Raw genomic sequence first — 23,963 nt, 5'->3', positions numbered from 1 at the left:
CTGAGTCTGCAATTTACTTACGAGACTTTTTTTAATCTTTCCTCTGCATGAGAAAGTGCGGTGAACAATTACATACCACAGCCTAGCATACATTAAAGCTAAATTTGAATAATCAGCCATTTTTGTCCAAAAGACTATGCTAGGATGCTGGGAAAAGAGCAATAATGATTATTCCCCTGCAATACATCGCTTATTTAAAATAGACTGCTCACCATGTGAAGGTGAACTGGAACTAAGTAACCCCTCCGAAAGAGAGCAGATGTGTGACAGCGCATAGCAAAGAATGAATGTCAGGAACATGGAGGAGGCAGGAGTCATCATCCGCTCTAGCGACAATGCTCCAGTCAAGGAAAAACGGCAGAAAAAAAGCAAACACACAGCATTTGTGAGTGAAAAGGGGGTCTAAATGCCTGTCACAGACTTTAAATAAATGTAAAGCAAATCATTATTAGCACATACTAAAGACATTCTTTAAAACTATTCCTTTAAGCCTCCTTCCTTGCCATATCAGGCTGATTGAGGAGGGGCTTAAAAAAAACGATTTTAGAGCTCTCTTCATTAGTCCTCTGGATTTTGAAATACATGGTTTGCTTTTTCAAACTTACCTCCAAAATTGTGAGGGCTACACAACCTGCTCTCAGCAAAGGCTGAGCCTGGTGTCATCACACAGCTGTGTGCAGAGCTTTGGCTCTGAAGAAGCACCAGTATCTCTATTCTAATGTTTTATTTTATAAAAAAAACTCAAAAAATGCAGGAATAATAACACACAGCTTTTATATTGATTTCCATTTTATTGTGAATTTTTTTAATTGTTTAGCTCTGAGCAGTGGTCCCTGTTTCTTCTGGACTGAGTTTTACACATGTTCTCAGCAAGCAACCACGTTTTCTGTCCCGCAGCCATCCCAGCCACCGAGCTGCAGGAGCTGGGTGCTGGAAATGAGAACGGTGAGCAATAGCTGTGGTCATTTGTGAACTTTCAGAAAGCAAAGGCATTTCTCAAGGAGCCTACACGCGCCACTTGACACGCAGCAGAGCAGATGTCATGCCCTCTGGTAGGGCAGTGTCGCTTTGACAAGAGCAAGACAATGTCCGTGCTGAGCGCCTTTATCGCTTGAACTTTTCCTCAAATGCCACAAATGCTTCTGGGAAGTCATGAATGCTCGTGTTGGAGGGCACCGGGATAACTTTGAAGACGTGAAGTGGCTTTCGAAACACCAGCCTAGGTCTACTGAGGAGACTGCCTTTGCCTTAGAGCCTCCACTGAGTTGCCGATCCTCAGGAGGATCAAGATTGTTCATTTTATTGCAAATGTAGCCCTTTATTAACCCCACACACAAAGGTCATTTTCTTCCCAAATACTCTGATCTCACAGTGTGTTCCAAGCAGACATTCATTTAGCCAACAGAGGTACAAAATGCAGCAACAAAAGGTCATCGTGACTTTTTTTGATAAGCTGGAATAATGATTAAACTACAATGCAGAGAATCCCTAAGAAATAGTTGTCTGCAGCTTAAAAGTTTCATTAAGAAGAAATAATTCAAGTAGAAAAAATATATACGTATATGTGTCTATAGACATAAGGTATATTGCAAAGTTATTTCTCTCCATATGGATTATAAAGAAAAATGTGCCTAAACTATATGTATTATTAATATATTCTTGCTCAGGCCTTTATGTTGTTCTGATCGGCAGGATATCTGAAGGGATTTGTCTAAGGGACATGTCTTTGCCATGGGTGTAAATTCATTATTATTTATACCAAATGCATTTGCTTTTCCTCACCTGAAGCATACAGTGTCAACACGGCGGGGAGCCTTGCCTTTAGAAGGTGCCGCAGATGCTTAGAAATGGAAACAAATACAAAAACATGCTGAGAGCCATGGGAATATTTTCTTAAAAGACAGATCTCATTCCAGGGTAGCTGCTTGGAAAAGGATGCCCTGCGAAATCCAGGAATGACACGTTCCCCACGGCAGTCCTCTGACAGGGCGCGTAGTGTTAAAGCAGTAAAGAAGTGGCTACTGTGAGATGCTCATTCAGTGCGAACCGGCTCTTGCTGCTGGCATGCCGCACCCAGCACGTCCTGCCTTCGGTCGTGAGAGAGAGTATTTTCAGCGCCTCTCTTCCACAGCACGGCCACAGATGACTGCGACGTATCTTTGTTCTCCAGGCTTGATATTCTGCCCAGCTTCTCTGTCCAAAACCTATTTTATGGCACTCAGGTCGCAGCACTTGCTGTTCTCCATCCTGCTGCAATACTGGTCCCCAGATGCCCTCTCTGTTGTTCTCCTCCCCCAGGAAACCCTCCATACATCCTTCATACCATCACTGCTGCATGCCACAGCCACTCATCTTGCGGGGAAAAGACTAGTAAACATCCTATAGCCTATACGCAATTGATAGCTAAGAGCTGCCTCACATTTGAAAGCAAGTGATGGCAATACAAATCTGTATTACCAGATTTGACCAGAGATCCAGAGGCCACCCCAACTGTTTGATATTGCCTTTTTCTCAATCTTCTGTTTGTTCTGCCTTTTGTTTTTCCAAGAATACGTGGCTGTCAGCAATCGCGTCTTTTGGCTGTGTAGCACCTAATGCCCAGAAACAGATTGTTTGAAGAAAGTATCCTCCCTAAATTATGGTAAGTCTGGAAAATGACAGCAATGAGCTGTAGATATCAAAGTAGAGAGCCAACTGCCAGAAAGGCTATTTCACTTTAAAACACTCTGCCAGCTTTCAAACCCCAAGGTCATGGCCAACACGCAGGTGGGACAATCCCCAAGAAAGCTTAAAACAGCAGCAGCTCAAGAAGCCGAAGTATGCAGAGGTACCTACACATGGGAGGCTCCTCCTAGAAATCAGGGGTGCTCCTGACCTGAATAGCAATGAGTCTTGCTGAGGGAAGGAGGGAAACAGTTTACGCTGTCACCTCTCAACTTCTAACATTGTATTTACCTCACTCATAACAAGTGAGAATCTTGATGGAATTAAATCCATGGCAGTTTCTTGCCAGGTTTTAGTACGGACGCGGGAACTGCAGTAGCATTGTCGGAAGGCAGCCGGAGAACAGCCTTGGCAGGTTGTGATAGTGAGCGTGTTAAATGGGGATTCAGGCAAGGAGCAAAACATAATGTAATGAAAAAGGCCCTACAGAGTCAAGAGTGCCAGAGGCTATAGTAAACACCGTTAAATTAGGAACATAAATAGTAGAACAGCTCAAGATAGCAGTTTGCCAAGCATTTGTGTTAAAGGTTTAAGATAAGTACTGGGTGGCAAGTTACACTCTGAAATTATGTATTTGGCACCTTGCAAAGTAAATCCTTAAAAGTACCACTCGTCTGGAAAGTCAGTCAAGACTTGACAGGTATTTTAAACAACAATTCGATTACATCCGACATTTCTGCTGAAAGTTTCATGAAAGCTAAACATCTGAGTTTAAAAATTTGGTCTTCTGTGGTGTTTACTTTCCTGAGCCAATCCCCGCAGCCAGCGCTGGCTGCACAGACAGCACAGCCAGAGCGAGAGGTGAGGGGCTGGGGCTTCGGGGTGACGGTTTGGGGCAAAATCGGAGAACATCTATAGCGTGCAGGAAGAGGTGAGAAGGAATGTTTTCGGGGGGAGCGAGTGGGAGTGTGGGTGAGAGAGGGAGACCTGCGCTCTAAGTTGTCCTGTCCATAATCCCCATCACCAAACACTCATTCGGTTATCAGAAACATTTCAGAGCCCTTGAGATTAATGGCTGGTGCCATGTAAACAGAGCCTTATATTGGGAAGACGGAGTTACCGGCAGGCCAGTGCACAGCAGGAGAAGACCAAGGCGGGCCCCTGTCCCTTGCAGTCCCGGCAATCCCCAAACAAAGAAGGTCCCGGGATGGGCAACAGTCTGAAAGCCATAGCTGCTTTTGTGCCCTCCAATGAGTGCCAGAAGTACCTCCTGGAAGACCTAGAAGAGATGCCAGTGGATAAAATGGTGGATCTCAGTGGCAGGCAGCTGAGGCGGCTGCCTCCTCACATTTGCTCTTTTAGGGAACTGGTCAAGCTGTACCTGAGCGACAACAACCTGAACAATCTGCCCCCCGAGCTGGAGCAGCTGCAAAACCTGCAGATCCTGGCGCTGGATTTCAACAACTTCAAAGTACTGCCCCTGGTCGTGTGCACGCTGAAGCAGCTGTGCATCCTCTACCTGGGCAACAACAAGCTCTGCAGCCTGCCCCTGGAGCTCCGGCTCCTGCAGAACCTCAAGACTCTCTGGATCGAGTCCAACTGCCTACAGTGCCTGCCCGAGGTGGTGTGTGAGCTCAGCCTGCTCAAGACCCTGCACGCTGGCTCCAATGCGCTGCGCACACTCCCCGCCCAGCTGCGGTGCCTGCAGGAGCTGCGCACCATCTGGCTCTCAGGCAACCTGCTGTCTGAGTTCCCCCCCGTGCTCCTGGACATGCCTTTTCTGGAGGTGATTGACGTGGATCGCAACTCCATCCGGTTCTTCCCCAGCCTGGCTCACCTGCCCGGCCTGAAGCTGGTGATCTACGACCACAACCCCTGCAGGAATGCACCCAAGGTGGCCAAAGGGGTGCGCAGGGTGGGGAGATGGTCAGAGGAGACCCCCGAACCCCGCAAGCGGTCCGGGGCAGTGATAGAAATCACGCTTGATGAGAAACCATCACCACCTCCTGCCACCAAGCCCGAGCCAGAAGCTGAGCCCTGCTGATGCTCAGCCGCCCACGCTGGCAAAGGCACAGTGCAGCCACAATGCCACCCAACCTCCCTCTCCCTCCCTCGCTTGCTGGTGTCCAGGGAGCACCGTGCCACCTGGCTAGTCTTCAGGAGTAGGTGCACCAGTTTAGACACAGGTGACAGCAAAACTCTCTTGTACAGACACCCCCTTTTGCGCAGCACCCAGCACTCTCTCTGGAACAAAGACTTCCTCCCTTTCCCCTTCCTCCCATGCGGGGACCGCTCAAGAGTTCGCAGTAGAGATGAAGACACAGTTTAGACATTTTCCATGGGTGGATTGTACAGAGCACGTACAGACTTGCTGCTCTTTACCCACGGGAAGCCCATGGGCTCGCTCTTCTCCCCTCCACCTTGCTGAGGTGTCCGAGCTCAGCTGGAAGCCACTGTTCAAGGTGGTGATCACTTCTGGGAGTCACAGCTCTAAAGTAACCCACAGCATTTGTCTCAACTGACTTATCTGAAATGCAGCAGCAGCTTGAAGGTTTCCCTGCCTGCCACGTGGGAAGCAGTAGCAGAGCCCTGGCTGCGCTATCAAGGAAACAGCATGTACGTACCAGCGAGCTCTCCTTTTACCGCCGCCTGGAAAATTAGCAACCACTCATTTTGTTATTGCCAAGCAGCATTTTAAGCGATGGTGAGGAAAGCTAGAGGCTTTGCTGCTATTTTTTACGTTACTGACAACGCTGCCTGTAAGGGCAGCCATACATGCCGAGTTTTCATGCAGTAGCAAAGAAGAAAATCAAAGCCTGACTAAAATGGAAAAACCACAAGAGCTGCAAAGGTAAACTTGCATGAATAAAACCCAGGGCTGGGAGCCTGCCGCTACAGGCTCGCGCAGAAACTAAGGCAAACTTTACTCAAACTTTTCTCCAGCTTCCAACTCAGACTGGTTCAGATTCCCTTGGAAACACACTGAACTTTTTTTTTTAAGTATGCTTTGCTTTAATTGTGTAATTAAAGAGCCAGAAATCTGGCTCAAAATGACATTTTTAGCTTTTGATTCCATAGCACGGGTGATTGAGTTTGGTAAAAGAGAGCTTTTTTTAAAAGGGTGGGGAGCCTTTGGTGGCACAGAACAGTCACTTCCCTCTCTGCCTCACTCGTCAGTGGAACTGTCTCACCAGCGCAACCTGCGGAAGCGGCAGTTGACTTCCCAGAAAAGGTTTGATTCAATGCCAGTTCGTGACTGCTTAATGTCATTTACATGCTTGAAAAATAATCTGGAAATATATAGACTCTGCTAGCACTTGCTGTCTTGTTAAATGAATTCTCAATTTGGATCCGGCTGGCACGCATGTAGTGTGCTTACTATTCATTAAATGACATAAAGCATACTGGCATCTCGCCGAGTTAAACCGTCCTTCTTTAGAATTAACTGAATTTTCTCTTCCCAGATTCTTTATCTAACCTTGTTCCAACAAACTATTTCTTCCTACAGAACAAAATTACTCAACAGAACAAGAGTTTGGGGCTTTTTAACATCCAAGTTTGGCGTTTTATTTCCTGTGGAACTGATCAGTACTTTTGTTTATCTGAGGGGGTGGGGAAGAAGGTGCTTTCACCTGCTTGTCAATTTAACACAGCACTCTCCACACAGCATTGTCACTTTTCGAGATCTGAAGAGAGTCTGTTTTGAGAGTTTGGAGGAGCGTTCTGTAAGCAGATTCTCTTCATTTCAGGAAACCTAAGGGAGAAAACTGTTTGCACAGATACTTTCTGGATTTCCAATTAACGATCCTGCTCTGGCAGACTCCCCCCGGTGCTTGCCAAGGTACTGCACTATACTTGCAAGGGCCAGAAGGGTCACAGCGCCCAGCTGGCACCTCTCGAGGCAGACGGGGCGCCTCCGCTTGTCTCTGCTTACAGTCATCAAGAACCTACGTGAAGACTGCCGCAGGCATCACGGACTTCCTTAGGACCCAAGCGTAAACTAGTCCAATTAAGAGACACATTGCCTTTGCAGCAACTGCTGGAATAGGAAAGAGAAAGTAAAAATAGATGTGAAAGGGGGCAGGGGGAAGAAAGGGGGAAGGCAGCGCAGCCTGGCACATTTTCCACTAACTGCCCTCTATTACAATAACAGGCGTCTGTAAAGTCAGCCCGAGTCCAGTACTTCATAGTCAAACACACAGACTGTTTGGTCCAGGATGCTGATATCTCCTCCCAAAGTGCATCTTCCTTTCAACCCCCATGAGCAGAACTCCTGTCTACATAAAATTTGTGGTGTAAAAAGCTGTAAAATCCCTTAAGTTGTAGTTCTGGGCATTGACTAAGGTTCCTCTTCAGCTTTTTCTCTTCCTTTCATCATCAAAAAAATGATTAGTACTCCAGTATCACTAGAAAAGGGTAACATTTAACTTCAGAGCCTATTTCTAGGACCCCAACTCAAAACCTCTCCAGCCAGGACTGGAATAAACCGCTCACACTAAATGCGCCAAGTCAACCCGAACCAGCAGGCTACAAAGGCTTGAGAGGTTATCCTTAGCGCTGAGTGCCAGGTCAGCCACTGCTTGAAGCGTCCGAGGACTGAGGATGCGCACCGCTGCTTTTCTAGTGAAACTGCCCTTCTTGGTTCTACACAAAGACAAATACAACTTTGGTGGATTTGAATTTATTTTTTTGTTTGTTTCTGTGTATTTTAAGTGGAACCTGGAGAGGAACAGAAGGAATAGGGTTGTATAAAACCCCTGTTTTACTTGAAAGTGAATCTTCCCCACAACACACAAACTGAAATAAGTTAAAACCAACTGAAGACAGTTATTTCATGCCATTGATGGAGATGCTCGTCTCAAGCTTCTGTTCCATAATCTCACGAAAATTACATCATTAAAAAAATTACTAGGTGAGATCTGGTCCACACATCCTCAGCTACTGAAGAAAATTTAACATGGGCGATGGTCTGGTACGCGTTTTCTGAGGAGAAGAAAAAAAAAATCAGAACATTCCCCCTGACGCTGATGTCCACCAGCCTCCCCACCCACCCTTATTTTTAATTTTTAGTTGGTATTTTGTGTTCAGTGCTAGCTTTATCTCACAGCACAAAAGGCAGTATCACCTCAAAGCTAACACACCACCTTTGACCACAGTAAAAACCTGCGATTCACAAAACAGTGCAAACTACCTGGTAGCGGGCACGCACGGGATAAACCTGCCTACAGGCGGAATTTCTTCCCAAACTTTTTAACAAATGTGCTTTTGCTTTAGCTGCCAATTCCACTTCAGAAGCAGCTGCGCATTTAACTACAGTTCTTCCCAGAAGAACAAAAAGCAGCACGATCCCGTACATTTTGCTCAGCCACTTTTGCAGATGCTTGAGTACTGTATACAGCACAAGATTAACTAGGCATTGCTCAGGCACGCTAATTTAAGCGCACTAATGGCTCGCTCTAAAGGTCTGTTCATACTCCTAATGCAAAAAAAAAAATCCTGTAACACAAACATTAGCATGTCAGATGTCAGTCTTCACGTCAAATAAAATATTTTTTAGAACACGACTTTTCTACACAGTTACTCTTGCATAGCAGATTACTGTATACCATTTTAACTGAGCAATGTAGATACTCAAATCATACCTTGGTGCTGCTTTAATAATGTCATCTACACGAAGAATCATTTCTGCTGCTTCAGCTGCACTCAGCAAAACTTGTCTCTTGACTTGGAAACTCTCTGTCACTCCCAGGACTGCCATGTCTCCAATGATACCTTCTTTCATGTCTAGAAGAAGAGACATATTAAGAGTGTTTGGAGTGGGGTTTTTTAACTTTTTCTTTTTTTTTTTTTTTGTTAAGGAAACACCAAGAAGCTGACAGTATGGTAACTTACCTGCTCAAATGAACCATATTGATAGTAAGAGAAGTATTAAATAAAGTCTTTCACTTCAAGGCTCCTGTTTTAAGCATAACATGTTGCAATTACATGAAAAAAATTAACGATGAAAAATTTATACACTGGGAAAAGGAGACAAGATTCCAACGGGACTCTCACCACTAGTTCCTTAGGTATAGCAACTTCAGAATTCTCAAAAACTTTTTTTTTTAAGTTGGTGGGGGGAGGGGTTGGGTTGTTTTGGTTGGTTGTTTCTCTTTAAAATTGGTGCCTTTCTTTTTGAGCGTCCTCTAACTAGACTCAATGTAAGTAAGTAAAGTGGTTTTACAGGTGGAAACCATCCCCTTCAAAACCAAAGCCTTTCACTCTATTGTGAAAAGCCTGGTAGAATGATAAAGGAATGTAACATTGTATGCCTACGGTCTACGCAAAGCAAACAGAAATCAACGTATTCAGTTCTTCCAGCTGAATGTAACACTGACAAACAGACATGACCAAGTTTAATAAGCCTAATCCCCCTTCCAAACACCGATCCAATAACAGAAGTAATATCAAGCCCCTTACCAAGTCCATAAGTAGTCTTCCCTTCACTGTGAGCAGCTCTGAGCTGAGAAACCAAATCCGCACTGTCATAGCCAGCGTTATCAGCTATTATTGTTGGGATCTAATGGGGATAAACACAGGTTGTTCTTAATGAATGCAGGGATTGATCCCTAGTAAACATGAAACACACTTTGGTATTACTAGTTTACTATTAAGTTTCAAGAGGAAGTTTCAAAAACATGGCAGATGATCTGTTACAGTGATCAGAAGTTTGGGGCCAGGAGGGCAAAATCAAACTACCTTTTGAAGGATTTTGTTTAAGACCTTGTTAAGACAGTAGATGAGAGGACAGAAGCTCATTAGCAGATTTGTTACTTCATTTCACATGGACAGAAAGAAGTCTGTCTCTTTGTTATCATTTCAGACTACGAACTGACAAATGGTTTCATTTTAAGAACATAAGCTTGCTGGTAAGCATTAACCACCAGATCATTCTGTTCACTGTTTAAGTGACAGAAGTGCAAACTGCACATGCTGACTGAATCATACTATCATTTAGGTTGGAAAAGACCTCTAAGATCATCAAGTCCAACCATTAACCTAGCACTGCCGAGTCCACCACTACACCGTGCCCCTAAGCACCACATCTACGCGTTTTTTAAGTACCTCCAGGGATGGTGACTCCACCACTTCCCTGGGCAGCCTGTTCCAATGCGTGACAACCCTTTCGGTGAAGAAATGTTTCCTAATATCCAATCTAAACCTCCCCTGGCACAACTTGAGGCCGTTTCCTCTTGTCCTATCACTTGTTACTTGGGAGAAGAGACCGACCCCCACCTCACTACAACCTCCTTTCAGGTAGCTGTAGAGCGCGATGAGGTCTCCCCTCAGCCTCCTCTTCTCCAGGCTAAACAACCCCAGTTCCCTCAGCCGCTCCTCATAAGACTTGTTCTCCAAACCCCTCACCAGCTTCGTTGCCCTTCTCTGGACACGCTCCAGCACCTCAACATCCTTCTTGTAGTGAGGGGCCCAAAACTGAACACAGGATTCGAGCCTGTGCGGCCTCACCAGTGCCGAGTTCAGGGGCACGATCACTTCCCTACTCCTGCTGGCCACACTATTTCTGATACAAGGACTATTTCTGAAGAGGTAATGTCAAGTCTTACCATGCTCTTTAATTTAATTTTCTTGGGCGAAATGTTTTCCTGTGGTCTTTCATTTCTTAAGAAAGGTTTTCCCTAATATACAGGAAGCCAAATCTCAAATTGACAGTCTGTTAGCACAATAATATTCTATAAACGTTTCTTGTGATACTCTTACTTCCTACTAAGATGCAATCTCCAATGCAAGTCTAGAAACTTCTAGATAGTACTAGAGCATGAATACAATCAAATAGCACTAGACTATCAACAGAACAGAAGGGTTGCTCTTTTCTGAATCAGTTGCCAAGTGAATCCACCGAGATTTTTATGTGGTGTTTCTGCTGCACTTTTAACTTTGCAGATAAGAGGAACAAGAACCAATTAGAAGAGGGCTAGCATATGAACATTCAGAACTATTAAAACACCAATGCTTTTTTTTTTTCTATGAGAGACAACAGTAACTTCCTCCCCTTTGTTCATCCAAGATATGTTGCTAAATTTCACTTTTTTACTTTTAGAAAACCAAAACTTTGAAAGAAAAGCAACTATGTGACGTCAGAAGTTAGTAAACTGAGTAAAACTTTACATCTATTAACCCAGCAATCTATTAAACAAACTTACCATTCGTAAAGCCTTAGCAAAGGACTCCATTGCAACAGACTCTTTGCCAGGTGTTCTGATAGCAAGTTCTGCAACAGCATTAGCCATCAGCATCTCTGAACAACCTATTCATTGAAGACACACAGATGTTTTATATCTGACTTGAACAGTAATACAAGATGTATATCACGTACAAAGAATCTAATATTCACCTCCACCATACACAGTTCTAGTGTCCTTCACGGTCTGGGCAAGAACACAGAGAGCATCATGCAAAGACCTCTCTGCTTCATCCAGAATCTGCTGTGTTGCTCCACGCAAAACTATGGTGCAAGCTTCACCTAAAAAGTGCAAATGTGAAAAGATTTTAAAAAAACAAACCAGAGACACAAAAAGAGGCTATCGCAAAGCATTTGTAATGGTTTTGCTGTCACTGCATTGACTGCAGTTTTACACAGATCAATTTTGGGTCAAAAGGAAAGCATGATGACTTTTCACAGGTAGAACGAAATGATGTACACTATGCTATCGCTTTTATCAATGAACTGTTTCACACCTTATTTAATAGAAAATGAATGTTATCTCAAAACAGGCCCTCAGAAACTTACAGTATTGGCATTTACAGAACAAGCTCTCAAGTTCTTGAAGTACGACAGGTTGCTACTCTTCTTGTCAATTTAATCTCCCAAAGCAGAAATTTTGGTTCCCATCCTTACAAATGTTTATGCGTATGTTTAATGTTATGCAGATGAACAATTTCAACCATGAACATACCACTTTGCAGGATTTTTATTGAAGAGCAAGGCTTTAATAAAAATGGTTACATGAACCATTACAAAATTCCTATGCCATCCTGGTAACTAAACAGTGTTAGCAGAGGGTTAACGCAAGTGTTACAACATGCCATTAGTGGTAAAACACTTACCCATTGCCACTCCAGAGAAATGAATGAGTTTATCTTCTCCAATCATAACTTCTTCAATAAGCTTGCAGCTTCCTAGTTTTACTAGCTCAGGGTGATCAAAGGTTGATGCAATTTCACCACCTACAAATGTAAGATCACACAAAAGTCAAAGAGCTCACAATGAAAGCATCCATTCAGGCAAGGTCTAACCAAGGGGGAGAAAAAAAAAAGAAAAAAATCACCTTCACAACTGCCCAAAAATAAATTAAAATTAACAATGCTGATAAACCAATTTTTTCCAATGTCAGTGTATGGCACCAGAAACCTTCTACTGATGTTGACAAGTCCTTAAAACCCCAGTATTTTGTTTCACATCGCAAGAACTACAATAGCTGTAACGCTTTTAAGTTCTGTCTGGATTAGAGATTCAATGTTGATATTTGCCAGTATTAAAATGTCAATCTGTTAAGTTTTAGTAGTATTTACTGATGAAGTATTTATAAAATACTAAATCAAGTTTGCTATGTTTTTAAACTTGAGCTTGTGCCAGCATTCATTTTGCCTGCCTGACGATGGCTGAGAACCGCTGGCCACCACTCTCCTGAATTATGAGTCTTGTGCCACGTTGTAGCAGTGTTATCGTGCACCATTTGTAAACTCCCATATCGTAAACAAAACGGATATTACAAAGACCAAAATGTCTCTGATTGGAATATTGTTCTAGTACTTTGCTCTTTGCATTAGAAAACCATTTACATGTATTCAGTCCCAATGTATGCTCAGTTATTCCACGTTACCTTGCAGCATTGCTGTAGTTGTAGCAGTACAAGGAAAGACAAGATTTGTAGCAGAGAGTTTGTGCTTACTAAAAGCTTGTCTATTTTTTTCAGCTATGCTATTTGATCCAGTGTGGTCTGATACAGTCCACTTGCTCTGCCTACAAAATTCGCTTTGAATTTGTTCCAGAACATAAGCAATGTTCCTCTCAGTCAAGTGTTTGCCTGTGTCAACGTGCCTACAGACAGTTATACACAATTGCTACTTCAGTTTTGCTAAGCTAAACAAGCCAGTATCTTTTCCCTTCTCCCAGAAAAGCAAGTTATCCATCCTCTTGATCACTTTCATAATGAATTTTTTATGATGTTAACTAGTTAACTACCTCTAACTTCGGCAATGAGAACCATCTGTAGCATTCCAGATGTTTCATTTTCATTAGTTACTGGAGTCACATTTACACTAACCACTACTAAAAATCTCCAGGTTGTTCATGTCATTTGAGGTCCACCTCAAGTTGATGACTCAGGCCCACATTTTTAACAAAGGATGACTCTTTAGTCTTCTCTATTATTACAATCAAACACTTATAACAAGATGGTATTAACTTGTGGATTTATCATATTCTTTCTATTGCTAAGTTTCATCTTTTCCCTAGAAAACAAACATTTCAGAAGTTTATCAAGCAGGGACTTAACTGAAAATATTTTTCAAATGTGAAAGAAAATTACTAACTGGCACTAACTGGCTATTATATTCCACAGTTAGCATTATGATCCTTTATTCACAGTTGCTAGAGGAAAAAAAAAGTGTTTAAATCATTATGCAGGGAGGATTCAGAATCAAAACAGACATTTTACATGTGAAGTATAACATACTAAAGATAGACACTGAGTTACCTGTTTCTGAAAAAATACTGACAGTTATACAGCAGTTGATAAACCAAAGTAATTTCAAAGTTTCTTATGGCCAATTTCATAGTGTCCTCCATACACGTTTATAGTTAAGTACTGTAAAATAAAGCTTATTTGGAGTACTTTTCACATGACAGACCTGCTTAATAGTACAAACTAGGTGATCAAGCATTAACATTTACTAAAGATCAAACAAATAATGTGACCCTCCAAGATTCATACGACAAGCTACTTTACATACCTGTAACAAGAGCCAGACGTTCTACACCAGCAAAGTCTGCATGTTCAATAGCCATGACACCAGCAGCTCCAAAGAGCTGTTCAGGGTAGTTGTAGATCAACTGCCTACAATTAAAACACAGGCATATCTTCTCATTACACACAGAACAGACCCTTTAAATACCAGAGTAACAAAGGACACCTGATTCTCAGTAGCATGCACGTGGATAGATTTCTGAAAGCTACAAAGGCAGTCAGTATGTGAGGCACCTGCCACACACAGAACGTTACACCACACAGAAGCAAATGCAGTGACAGGAAAACACACAAAGCTAAAAAAAAAAATTTCAAACTATTATAGCTCTTTGAAATACTCTTCCCCTGAAGACACACTATCAATGCACAGGGGCCTATACGCTTTAAATTCTAAGTCCTTTGATCCTAAGTGCCTGCTGGGCACTTAGCTGCCTATTCTAGCAGAGTGCACTAGAGTAACATGTAAAGTAACATCTTTAATTCTTTCACCAATACAAAATCCAAACAGTAGACAACTCTATGGGAACAATAAATGGCCAGTCTTGTAACATATACAAATAGCAGACCACAGAGGAGAGTATGTGCTCCCTTATTAATATGTATCCCACTCTCTCTAGAATGAAGTAGTCATCCAAAGCTGAATGGTCAACGACCATTCAGGAGTGCTACGCCAAATTATTTTTCCCTTCCAAATTAGAGATCGAGTGTTGTAGAGATTCAGCAGGAGCTGGGAGATGCCATCTCTGTCAAAAAAGATGTTTCTAATCTACCTTCAAAAGAGACAATTGGTGCTGCTGGGTATGCGCAGAGAAGATTCTTCCAACTCTGCATGCATATATCCTTGACTTTTGTCAAGCATCTCCTTAGAGGCATTTAACTGGCTAGCATTTACAGTATCAGATGCGAAGTGGATCTACGGTATGCCTATAAGCAGAAGTAAATTTTGTCAGGGAATAAATCTGAAAGTTGAGTCAATCTAACTGGAATACCACTAGCCTGGCTACAGTGACTGACTGCTACCTGAGCTTCCTTAGGGCAACTACCTGTGTTACAAGCATACTGGATAACAGCGACGGAGTTAAGGATTTTTTTTTTTGCATACCTCAAAGGATTCTTCCATCAGTTTGCCAACAGGACTTCTGATTCTAGGAGTCTTTGTATTTGTACCACGTCCACTGGACAGAATACCCATTTTGCCTACACTTACACGCAATGTATGTGAAACATGTCACAGATGGAGAGACTGAGATTCATCAGTCTGTCAGTGGTTCTTAGAGATGTTTACCACAAATTTTGAAGGTGAGTTCTAAGATGCACTACGTCCTGGAAGAGTATCTTTGCTACTGTGGAAAACAGTGCTGCTCTCACAACTCCCATCGTTTGGTGTAGTACTAGCTAATCAGCTTCCTAGTAGACTACACGATGAGCTGAAACACCAGGTGTCAAGCTGCTCGTACATACGGCAGTTGCCCTCAAATGAGAATTACTGAAAGGCAGAAGCATTTCTCATATCATTAAATAACTGTATGGGTTTTTTTGCACTGTGACAGTTTAAAAGAGAAGTTCACTGCTAACAAAAATAAGTAACTTAGATTGTGACATTTCTTATGAGCTGAATGAATCATTACATGAAAATGGTTAGCTTTCATGCTTTCAGAGATGTGTATAAAAGGCTCATGGCAGGGAGCACAGAGGCCTCTGAAACACTCTTGAATTTGGAGCAGTACTCCAGCACCAGCATTTTAATGCAGGATAAAACATAGCTGGTTCAATCTGAACTAAATGCATTCAGCAGCACAGATCTTTCAGCACCAATTTCCCCCCAGAAGGGGGAATATGGACGTGGACAATGCTGCCGGTATTCGTAACTAAATAAATCTGTTAGTATAAAAGCATAGTGACATCGCTTCAACTGGACTGAAACATGGATCCCTGATTAAATAACATCAGTTCTTCCTCTTTAAAACAAAAAAAAAAAAGAGGGGGGGGCCATGGTGCACGAGAGGAAGCACAGAAAATAACATCGACCTCAGTGAGATGAATCAATTAAGCATTAGGCAAGATCACCTAATTTTACAGATACAGGCATAAATGTTCTTCACACTCATACAATATTAAGATCTTGCTACTTTGCAACTATCCCCTTTTTCCAAGAAAATACATACCTGTTAATAAAGCAGTTTATTCCATGCTTAAGAATACGCTCTACCTTCTCCTTCATTTTTTCTTTTTCTGCCTGTTCTATTTCTGCTACTTTTGCTGTAGAGTCCACTCTAACACGAGAGCCAAAAATCTAAATCAAAGAAAACAGAGTTCAGTCTAAAAATGAATTCCATTTACAAAAACATCATTTCACAACAGTAGTTCTGTAACATACCTTAATCTTGTCTGTATCCATACCAGTATTTGCAATAAGAATCTTTGCATTTTCAATTCTTTTTGGCTGATTTACACCAATCTTCTTGTCAAGTAAAAAGCCTGTAGTAACAGAAAGGCCTTGTAAGACTTCAAAATAAAAAAAGAACAATTCATTTAAATTATTACAAATCCCCCTCATATTTATTCAAATTCAAATTATTATTCAATTTAATAATAACATAGCAATGTTTCCTAGAACAAATTTGTACAGAGACGTGTAACTTAACAGCTTCATTTCTCAAGGGCACTTACAGCCAACATACAAAGACTTACCTTCATCTAAGTAGGAATCAGCCAAACTTCCACCAAGTTTCTTAATGACGTGGATAGCCTCCAAATTGCCAGAACCTTTCAACCTAAGAACAGCTTCTACAGCTAGCTTGACAAAGTGATCTTTATGATGAGTAAGTAATTTTGATGAAAGAGTTGTTCCCGCAATGTTCATCAAGTCTTCACGGAACTTCACTTCATCATCACTAAAATAAAGTCAGTACAGTTAAAGTCTAAAGTCTGAAAGCCTTAACTATCGTTAACCTATCACTGTGAGTCTCTCCCTGCCTCTTCCAGCCTGTATCTATGTGTACCATGTTCCATTTTGAGGGATGCTACACAGAATCCCTCCAGTGTCCCAGAATACAACCTTCTATTTGAAATACAAGTTCAGTTAGGAGAACCTCTGCATTCAGCTTTAGAAAGTCTGCTCTCTCAAAGTGTCGGGTAAAGAAAACAGTCACATTTAAAATCAAGAGTATGAAAACTGAAATAACAGCTCAGATTTTTGTTCTAGGGAGCAAATTACTGCTCATGTTTTGTTTCTGCACATCAAAGGTGATTTTAAGTAATTTCATAAGGCTTCTGTAGTTCGTCTAAAAAAGCAGTCTTTTTTAACTGTTAAAATTCATAAATTCATCCTTTACACTACTTAAGAGAGTGAAGAATTTCCCAATGATATATAATTCTCACTGACGTTTTAATCTTGACTGGTTTATAAAGAGTTACAGCAAATGTACATTACTAACCCATGATCCACAGCTGCTTTCAGAAGTGCCTCCCTTGAAGCTTTTGTGGCTGTTCTCCAGCCTGCAATGATGGTCTGAGGATGGATCTTCTTTGCAATCAGTAATTCTGCCTCCTATTTAAATGAAACTAATAATTAGTTTTTTCCCCACAAGGTACATTTACACTAACTAGGAAAGACACTTCCAAGTAATCAGAAAATTCTGAATAGCATTAAAAGCCAGAGAGCTCTAACAATGAAATTAAAGTCACCCTACTGGCAGGTTTTTTTCCAATCTGGCAAATATGATCTGCCCTTGGAATATCATGAAGAAATTTTGATTAACGAAAAAAAAATCCTAACTCCAATATGAATAGCAACCAGACACGTACTTCAAAACAGCAATCTTTCACTTCATGTTTGAGATCAGTTTCCTGTTCACTTATAGCTGCAACTTAGAGTGTAGCTGGAAAACCAAAAACTATCTCCAAACTCCCTTTTTGCAAGGAACTTGGCAAGCTGATGGATCATTTCTCAGATGCTCTTGATCACAGTTCCTGGATCTGAGATGATTAGGTTTACTGGCACAGCTCTGCTAACGAGAATTCCTCACTTCTGAAGTCTCCTTCATAGTAATTTCAGATTTAGGGTTTGGCAGTGTAAACTTTTATGTAAACATAAAAACCATGCAGAATTTAAAGAACAGTAGGAATTCAGGTCTTATGCACACAAGAACAGAATTTAACATGCTTTTTTTTTCCTCTTCTCATTAATGTTATGGAAAAGAATTTCAGAGGACTGAACCTCACAACTCAGCAGTGCTGCATGCTGCCCAGTGCAACACCCAGGAAGCGACCTGTGAGAGTGATACTTCTCTGTTTCGCTTGCATAATGAAATAAGAGAAAGTAATTTTCTAAAATGTACCAAATTAAAATACTTGTGAATTTATAAATAAAAGGAATACAGTCTAAAATTTAAAAAAAAAAAAAATTATGACGCAATACCTAAGGGGTTTTTTTTCCCTATCAATTTCAGTGGCAACAGAGCAAGGTATTCCTATACTTTGGGAGCCCTCTTCATAAACAAACAACACACCTTCTGTTGATATCACAGGAGTACATTGGCAAACAGAAACACATCTGAAAAACTGTAATACATCACCCGCAGCAATTCAGCTGCCAACACTGTGACAGATGTAGTTCCATCACCAACTTCATCATCTTGAACCTTTGACATATCTAAAGAAGGAAAACACTGTATTAATGTTTTGATTCAAAATACCATGCTCACCAGTACCAGCTTCACATACAATTATTTTTATCTCACATTAGTTTGGAGAAGAAAAAAAAAAATATTACTCCTCGATAGTTTAAAGAGGTCACTCTGTAAGTCACAGAAAAACCTAAGATGCAAATCAAATTCAGCATCCTTCAAATTCCTGCTCCTTATTTGCAACCTAGGCACCAGTTCCAGCCTGGCGACAGTCAAGAGCTACTCCCCTCTCTTCCCATTCCTAAAGATGGTCACCAAAAGGAAGTAGGGCCGGAGAGAAGCTCTAAGGTATACATACAGGATCAGAAGATATAATAACCAAGTATGCCGCATGAACTGCTGATAAACAAGGACCCAGCAAACACGAAATCATTAAGAATCTCGAAACCGAATTGTTTAGGGTCCTGCCTGTCACTAGAACTGGACCATTTGCACACTAAGGCAGTTGATCACAACTGTGTCCAGAGTACAATGTTGATTAAGTGATAAAAAAAGATTTAAATCAGGGAGAGCCAGAGAACCTCTGTACCCCAGTAGATTTCTGTTCTGAATTTTCCCAGTGAAAAAAAGAGGGGCACAGAGCTGTCTTTTGTCCCTTCTGACTCCTGGGACAAACCAGGGTTGAGGGAGAACAAGGAGACACCAGAACAGTTCTGCAAGAGCAGCATATACCTCAATTTTACTTTTGCAGAGTTCCACAACTCTTGCAATACCTTGGGCCTCCTTACTTCAGGAATTCTGCTTCCCCTTCCTTCAATTTTTCACACTATTTGAAGAATACTTTTCTAAGAACAAATAAAAACTACATAATAAAGTTACAGATGAAGAAATGCCAAGTACTGCAATAACAAGCTGTTAAAAACTCACCGACCAAGACCTTGGCAGCTGGGTTGTCAACTCCAATAGCTTTCAGGATGGTTGCACCATCATTGGTCACTGTTACTGTGCTATCTCTCCCAGTACTTAAAAGGATCTTGTCCTACAAGAAGCAAGATTTAGAATGCTGCTTGAAAACGTACTGTAACTAATAAAATTAAATTAACAGGTATGACCACTGAGAGCTTGCAGCTGTCTTACCATGCCTTTGGGCCCCAGAGTGCTCTTGACCAGGTCACCGATAGCAATGGCACCAACAAAGGATGACTGAAATGAAAGCAAATATACCTTAGAGAGCAATTTATTTCTACTTTAATACAAGAATTATATGCTAGCCCGTAACTTCCAGGAAGACATCTTAACCCAACCCTTCCGCAGCCACACTTCTTTCAGCAGAGTCTGGGTCCAAGTTTCTTAACTGCTACATTTTGATAACCAGATCAAATACACTTAATTCTCACAGAAACCATAAAAGCCTGTCTCACGGCCAAAAGAAATGCCTTCCAATGAACACCAATCTTCTGAGCTAAGGTACAGAACTACTTAGTTGTTGAACAACTATGAGGAGTTTCTCTACTTGTTGGTATAAACAACGCTCCTCCTACCTTCTGCTCAGCCATGCAACAAGAAAAAACAGTAAGAGACAGATGAAGTTCCACATCACCATAAACTGAAAGTACATTTAACAGTAGAAAAGACAAAGTTTAATTATCCCAAGTATTACCCGTTTCTTAGAGAATTAAACTTACCAACCGAGCTGTTTCTGCCTTTTCTTCATCTGCACCTGCCTTGAAAATGTTCACAGGAGCAAGGGAAATGGATGCCTAAAACAGAGTTAACACAAGAATATTCCTTTAGCTTTAATAAAACAATGCATTTTCAAAAATCAATCCCTGACACCAACAACCTAAACAATGTTTCTATTATTAAAATGATTTATTCCTATACCCCATTTGGTTTTGATAAAAGGTATAGTCAAGACAAATTCACCTTGACTCTTAAAAATCTACCTTGCAATCTTGTAATCATGTGACAAGACTACGAGACGAATTGCAACCTACTCCAAGAGACTGCACACCGTATTTTCTGATAAGATCTATGAGCCTGAAAGGCCGTTAGCAGTACCTTACTTCATGGCAGTGTCTGCGTTGCTGTTCTGCGTGGCTAACCATCGGGTCCAAACAACCTAAAGGTAAGTACAACCAGCAGAACCTAAAAAAAATCTAGTCACTGAGCGCACTGGGTCTTTAATATTTTGATATCTGTGTTAAGGCCTAATCTTTTTTTGCATTTCCATGCAGGCTAATTATAGCAGTAATGAATATATGCCTTTAGAGACTAATACTTGCAAAGAACTGAAGGCCTTAAATGAATTAGGATCAAATCCCAAAAGAACAAGTGTATCAACCCTCTTATGAGAATTCCGTGACTTTTTACTTTGCTGCGTAACCAGCACAATTTTTCTACTAGTCCTGTGTCCATTCCACCATCGCTTTGACAAGAAAAGCCAACAGGGTGCGGCAGGAGACTCCACACAGCGCCCGGGCAGCTCTCAGTAGCCCATCAGGAGCGGCCTCTCACGCTCGGGGACTCGGTGCTGCCTCTCCAGGTCTTCCTGGAGACGAGGGGAAGGAAGAAGCGGCCGCCCGCCCGCCTCCATCGTGTCAGCCATGCTGCGGGCGCCCGGCACGGGCGGGCCGGGACAGCCTCTCCTGCGAGAGCGGGGGGGCCACCGCGGGACCGGGAACCGCCCGGGCCCTCCCCGCTGCAGCCTCGGCGGGTGCCACACGGCGGCCCGGTCCGGCCGCGCCCCCACGGACCCTCCTCGCACGCGCTCTAGAACCTTCCAGGCCCAACACGCCGCCGCCGCCTCCTCCTTCTCCTCCTGCCGCCCGCCCGCCGCGCGCGGGGCAGGGCGCGAGGCCGCCCCCACGCGAGCGCCGCAACCGCCGCCGGACAAAGCGTGGGGGAGGGGCACTACCGTCAGGCCCTCGCACGCGCGCCTACGGGGAGCGCGGCCGCCGCCGCCGCACCCCACCCTCCTCCCGGGCAAAAGCGCCGCCACGGCGCAGTCACCGCCGCCACGGCCCGGGCACCGCCGCCCCGCCGCTCACCATGATGCCGCCGCCGCCTCCTCCTCCTCCACCAGAGAACCAGCACCCGCCTCCGCAGCCCTCCACGAGCTCCTGGCGGAACTGGCGTCAGAGGAGCCGCCGCTTCCGGCGGCGCGCGGCGCTCTGGGAGCCGCAGTCCGTCCCTCAGGAGGAGGCGGCGCTCTGCCCCGGAAGGGAAGACGGGGCGCAGCTTTTGCCGCGGCGGGCCCTGGCGCTGCCCCGCCCCGGGCCCGGCTTCCTTGCCGGCGGTGCGCGGCGGGCACGGCCCTGGTGCAGGAAGTTTCTCTTTTTTTAACGAGTTACGTGACGTGGAGGCCTGCCGCCGCTTCCCCCGTTCCGTGCAATGCCGGCCTCTTGTACGGCAGCACCCGGCCTGGGTTTGCCTGGCAGCGCACCGCAGCCCACCAACCTTTCTCCGAAGGGCTGCCATCTAGGCAGGCGCTTCCCGCTGTGTTTCTATACCAAGCTGCTTCTGCCTCAGCAAGGGAGCTTGCGGTTTCCCCGGTTTAATTTCATCACGCTCCTGGAGGTCAGGTCTCAGACCGGTCGAAAGCATTTCAAATTCCCACCCCTGGCCTCCAGTGCGCTTGCCAGACCTTTCCAGACACCTGCTATTACGTCACCCACGTCACTGATTAAAAGCGGTGAACAGGAGATACCCAGGAACAATCCCACTCGATACGCTCTTCATTTCCATATTGAACAATTGGTAACTATTCTCTTGGCAGCGTTGTGGGTGTGCGAGACCACGCCCAAGCCTTGTTCTGTCGCTACTTTTCCTCCACACAAAAAGCCTGTTAGGTACCTGGTCATATTAAAAAAAGTGGATGAGTTTGTATGACTTGTTCCTCAAGAATTAATTCTAGCTGGTATTCCTCTTCTTGCTGCCAGATACAAATCTCTTGCGATATATACAAAGCTGTTTGTTCTAGATTTGAAGTGGCCAAAGACAGGTTTCTATCCCAATGGAGTCAGCAAAAAAGAACATGACTAAAACTCTGCGAACTTTCACCTCTCTCTGGTTTTTAGTACGTCAATACCCAGTTAGTGTTTTTCTTGAGTTCTTTAGGCTTTTTGCTTTGTTTTCTTCAGAGTTAGCTATGTTATCCCCCCTAACCTTGTTCTGAAAACTAGAGTACTATTTGAATTTTAACATCTTCCGTTTTCCTCATAGCTATGTAGATAAGTATTTTAAGTTTTGGCTAGGGCTAATAACCCGACTAAAACAATATTAACTATTTTTATGTCAGAACTAGAGCATTCATAAAGATTTGCACTGAACTAACGATTCATTTCAATTCACATTTGCTGCTACTGTGGTGTGAGCTGGGGGAAAAAAGATTTTAAAGTGCCTCGGACAATTAACCGAGTTACGGCCTTTGGAAGATCAAATGCTCATAGAAAAACTTACTACAGCAAATTTGTAAGTTTGCTTTAAGGGGCTTTTGACCATTGCTAAGCTATGATTATTATAACGTGTAAAAGTAGTGACACCCAAACAGGAAGAGCCCAGCAGCAGCCCCAGTTCTGGGTTCCTGCCCCTCGCTTCCAGCTGCGCAGTGCCCTCACCTCTGTTGTGCCGATGGCCATTTTTAAGGTCACACTGTGAATAAGTGAAGGAAAAAAGAAAAAGTGCCTCATTTTAATATTTTCATAAACGCATATACTTTGTAAGTCACCTCATCTCTTTCAAGGTTAAGAAACAGCGTGTTTCAGCCCCAAAGACCATTCGAGACACCGGACAGCTCAGCGAAGCACAGGCTTGGAGAATTCATCCCTGAGCAACCATCAGACCTCCACGTGTCTCAGTATCTACTGATAGCGCTTTAATTCAGATCGAGACCTGCTGCCTACAGTCGAGCTATTAATGATGTAGGAATAATAGAGCAGCAAACCATTCCCTGGTTTCTCCAGGACCAATAATTCAGGCATCGATTGCAGTATCTAGTTTGAGGCTTAACTTCAGTCAAACCAGGCACTTAAGCCTCTGAGCAGATACTACTTTGAGGAAAGAAGGAAGGAAAACTGAGACTTTTCACAAAATCCAGCTCTTCAGGTGCTCCCAACTGAAAATTAACAGATGTACTATTGTGATTTATGTATAGGGATTTTAACAAGGCCAGTTTATATCATTATTGGAAATCCTAGTACTAGGCACATATGGCTGGAAGGTCAGCTCTTTAATGCTTGGCTGTTCAATGCCACCTATTTTGAGCTGGCTTCAAAATCTTATTTCAGAACAAAGCATCATTAGGTCAAGAACGCGAGGCATATGCATATTTTAATTGGAATCGCCTATATCAATCAGTTGCATGATGTTTTAGTTATAATACTGCTAGCAATTAATTCTCTAACTGCATATATTTTACCTACTGTCACATCAGAACTGGTGCACTGAAGCATTTCAACCAAACGTTACTGGGAAGCTTCCCTTCTATTTGAAATGAGGGTACAAAGAACCAAAGTTTCTACTGAACTCTGTATCATGTCAGTATGGAAGTGTTAAGTGTAATGGACTGCTAGGCAGCCATTCCCGTTAGGAAAGCTGCAAAACTGTCGGCCAGGGATATGAAAACCTTCTTGAGAACTGAGTT

The 23,963-nt window shown here is 43.0% G+C and overlaps 2 protein-coding genes across 4 annotated transcripts; one reads left to right on the top strand and one right to left on the bottom strand.

Annotated features, from left to right (window-relative positions):
- Nucleotides 1-3,871: 3,871 nt before the first annotated feature.
- Nucleotides 3,872-4,708, top strand: LRRC10 (leucine rich repeat containing 10). Its single transcript, XM_076332820.1, has one exon. The coding sequence runs from the start codon at nt 3,872-3,874 to the stop codon at nt 4,706-4,708; it is 837 nt and encodes a 278-aa protein (XP_076188935.1).
- A 2,621-nt stretch (nt 4,709-7,329) lies between these two features.
- On the bottom strand, nt 7,330-21,466 carry CCT2 (chaperonin containing TCP1 subunit 2). 3 transcript variants are annotated; one of them, XM_076332726.1, is made up of 16 exons: nt 21,370-21,466; nt 20,005-20,079; nt 19,457-19,522; nt 19,247-19,358; nt 18,269-18,345; nt 17,129-17,241; nt 16,383-16,585; nt 16,069-16,169; nt 15,857-15,984; nt 13,678-13,781; nt 11,770-11,889; nt 11,057-11,185; nt 10,866-10,969; nt 9,124-9,223; nt 8,307-8,448; nt 7,330-7,647 (listed from the first exon to the last, which is right to left on the bottom strand). In XM_076332726.1, the coding sequence occupies exons 1-16, from the start codon at nt 21,370-21,372 to the stop codon at nt 7,617-7,619; spliced, it is 1,608 nt and encodes a 535-aa protein (XP_076188841.1). In that variant the 5' UTR covers nt 21,373-21,466; the 3' UTR covers nt 7,330-7,616. The 3 variants fall into 3 exon arrangements, with proteins under 3 accessions (XP_076188841.1, XP_076188832.1, XP_076188822.1); XM_076332717.1 differs by lacking the exon at nt 21,370-21,466 and adding an exon at nt 20,723-20,825; XM_076332707.1 differs by lacking the exon at nt 21,370-21,466 and adding an exon at nt 20,693-20,752.
- Between the last annotated feature and the right edge of the window lie 2,497 nt (nt 21,467-23,963).

Source organism: Aptenodytes patagonicus, chromosome 1 (genome assembly GCF_965638725.1).
Source record: "Aptenodytes patagonicus chromosome 1, bAptPat1.pri.cur, whole genome shotgun sequence".
Lineage (NCBI taxonomy): Eukaryota > Metazoa > Chordata > Aves > Sphenisciformes > Spheniscidae > Aptenodytes > Aptenodytes patagonicus.
Note: the sequence above shows the minus strand (reverse complement) of the source record. Positions and strands in the feature narration are given on the sequence as shown.

Bases quoted from the DNA above. Each gene is read 5' to 3' on its own strand.
- CCT2 (XM_076332707.1), bottom strand. From the start codon at position 20,737: ATGGACACAGGACTAGTAGAAAAATTGTGCTGGTTACGCAGCAAA. The intron at 20,080-20,692 runs GTAAAAAGTCAC...ACTCTGTTTTAG, and splicing joins TGTGCTGGTTACGCAGCAAA to GCATCCATTTCCCTTGCTCC. The intron at 15,985-16,068 runs GTATGTTACAGA...TCTTTGATTTAG, and splicing joins TGGATACAGACAAGATTAAG to ATTTTTGGCTCTCGTGTTAG.
- LRRC10 (XM_076332820.1), top strand. From the start codon at position 3,872: ATGGGCAACAGTCTGAAAGCCATAGCTGCTTTTGTGCCCTCCAATGAG.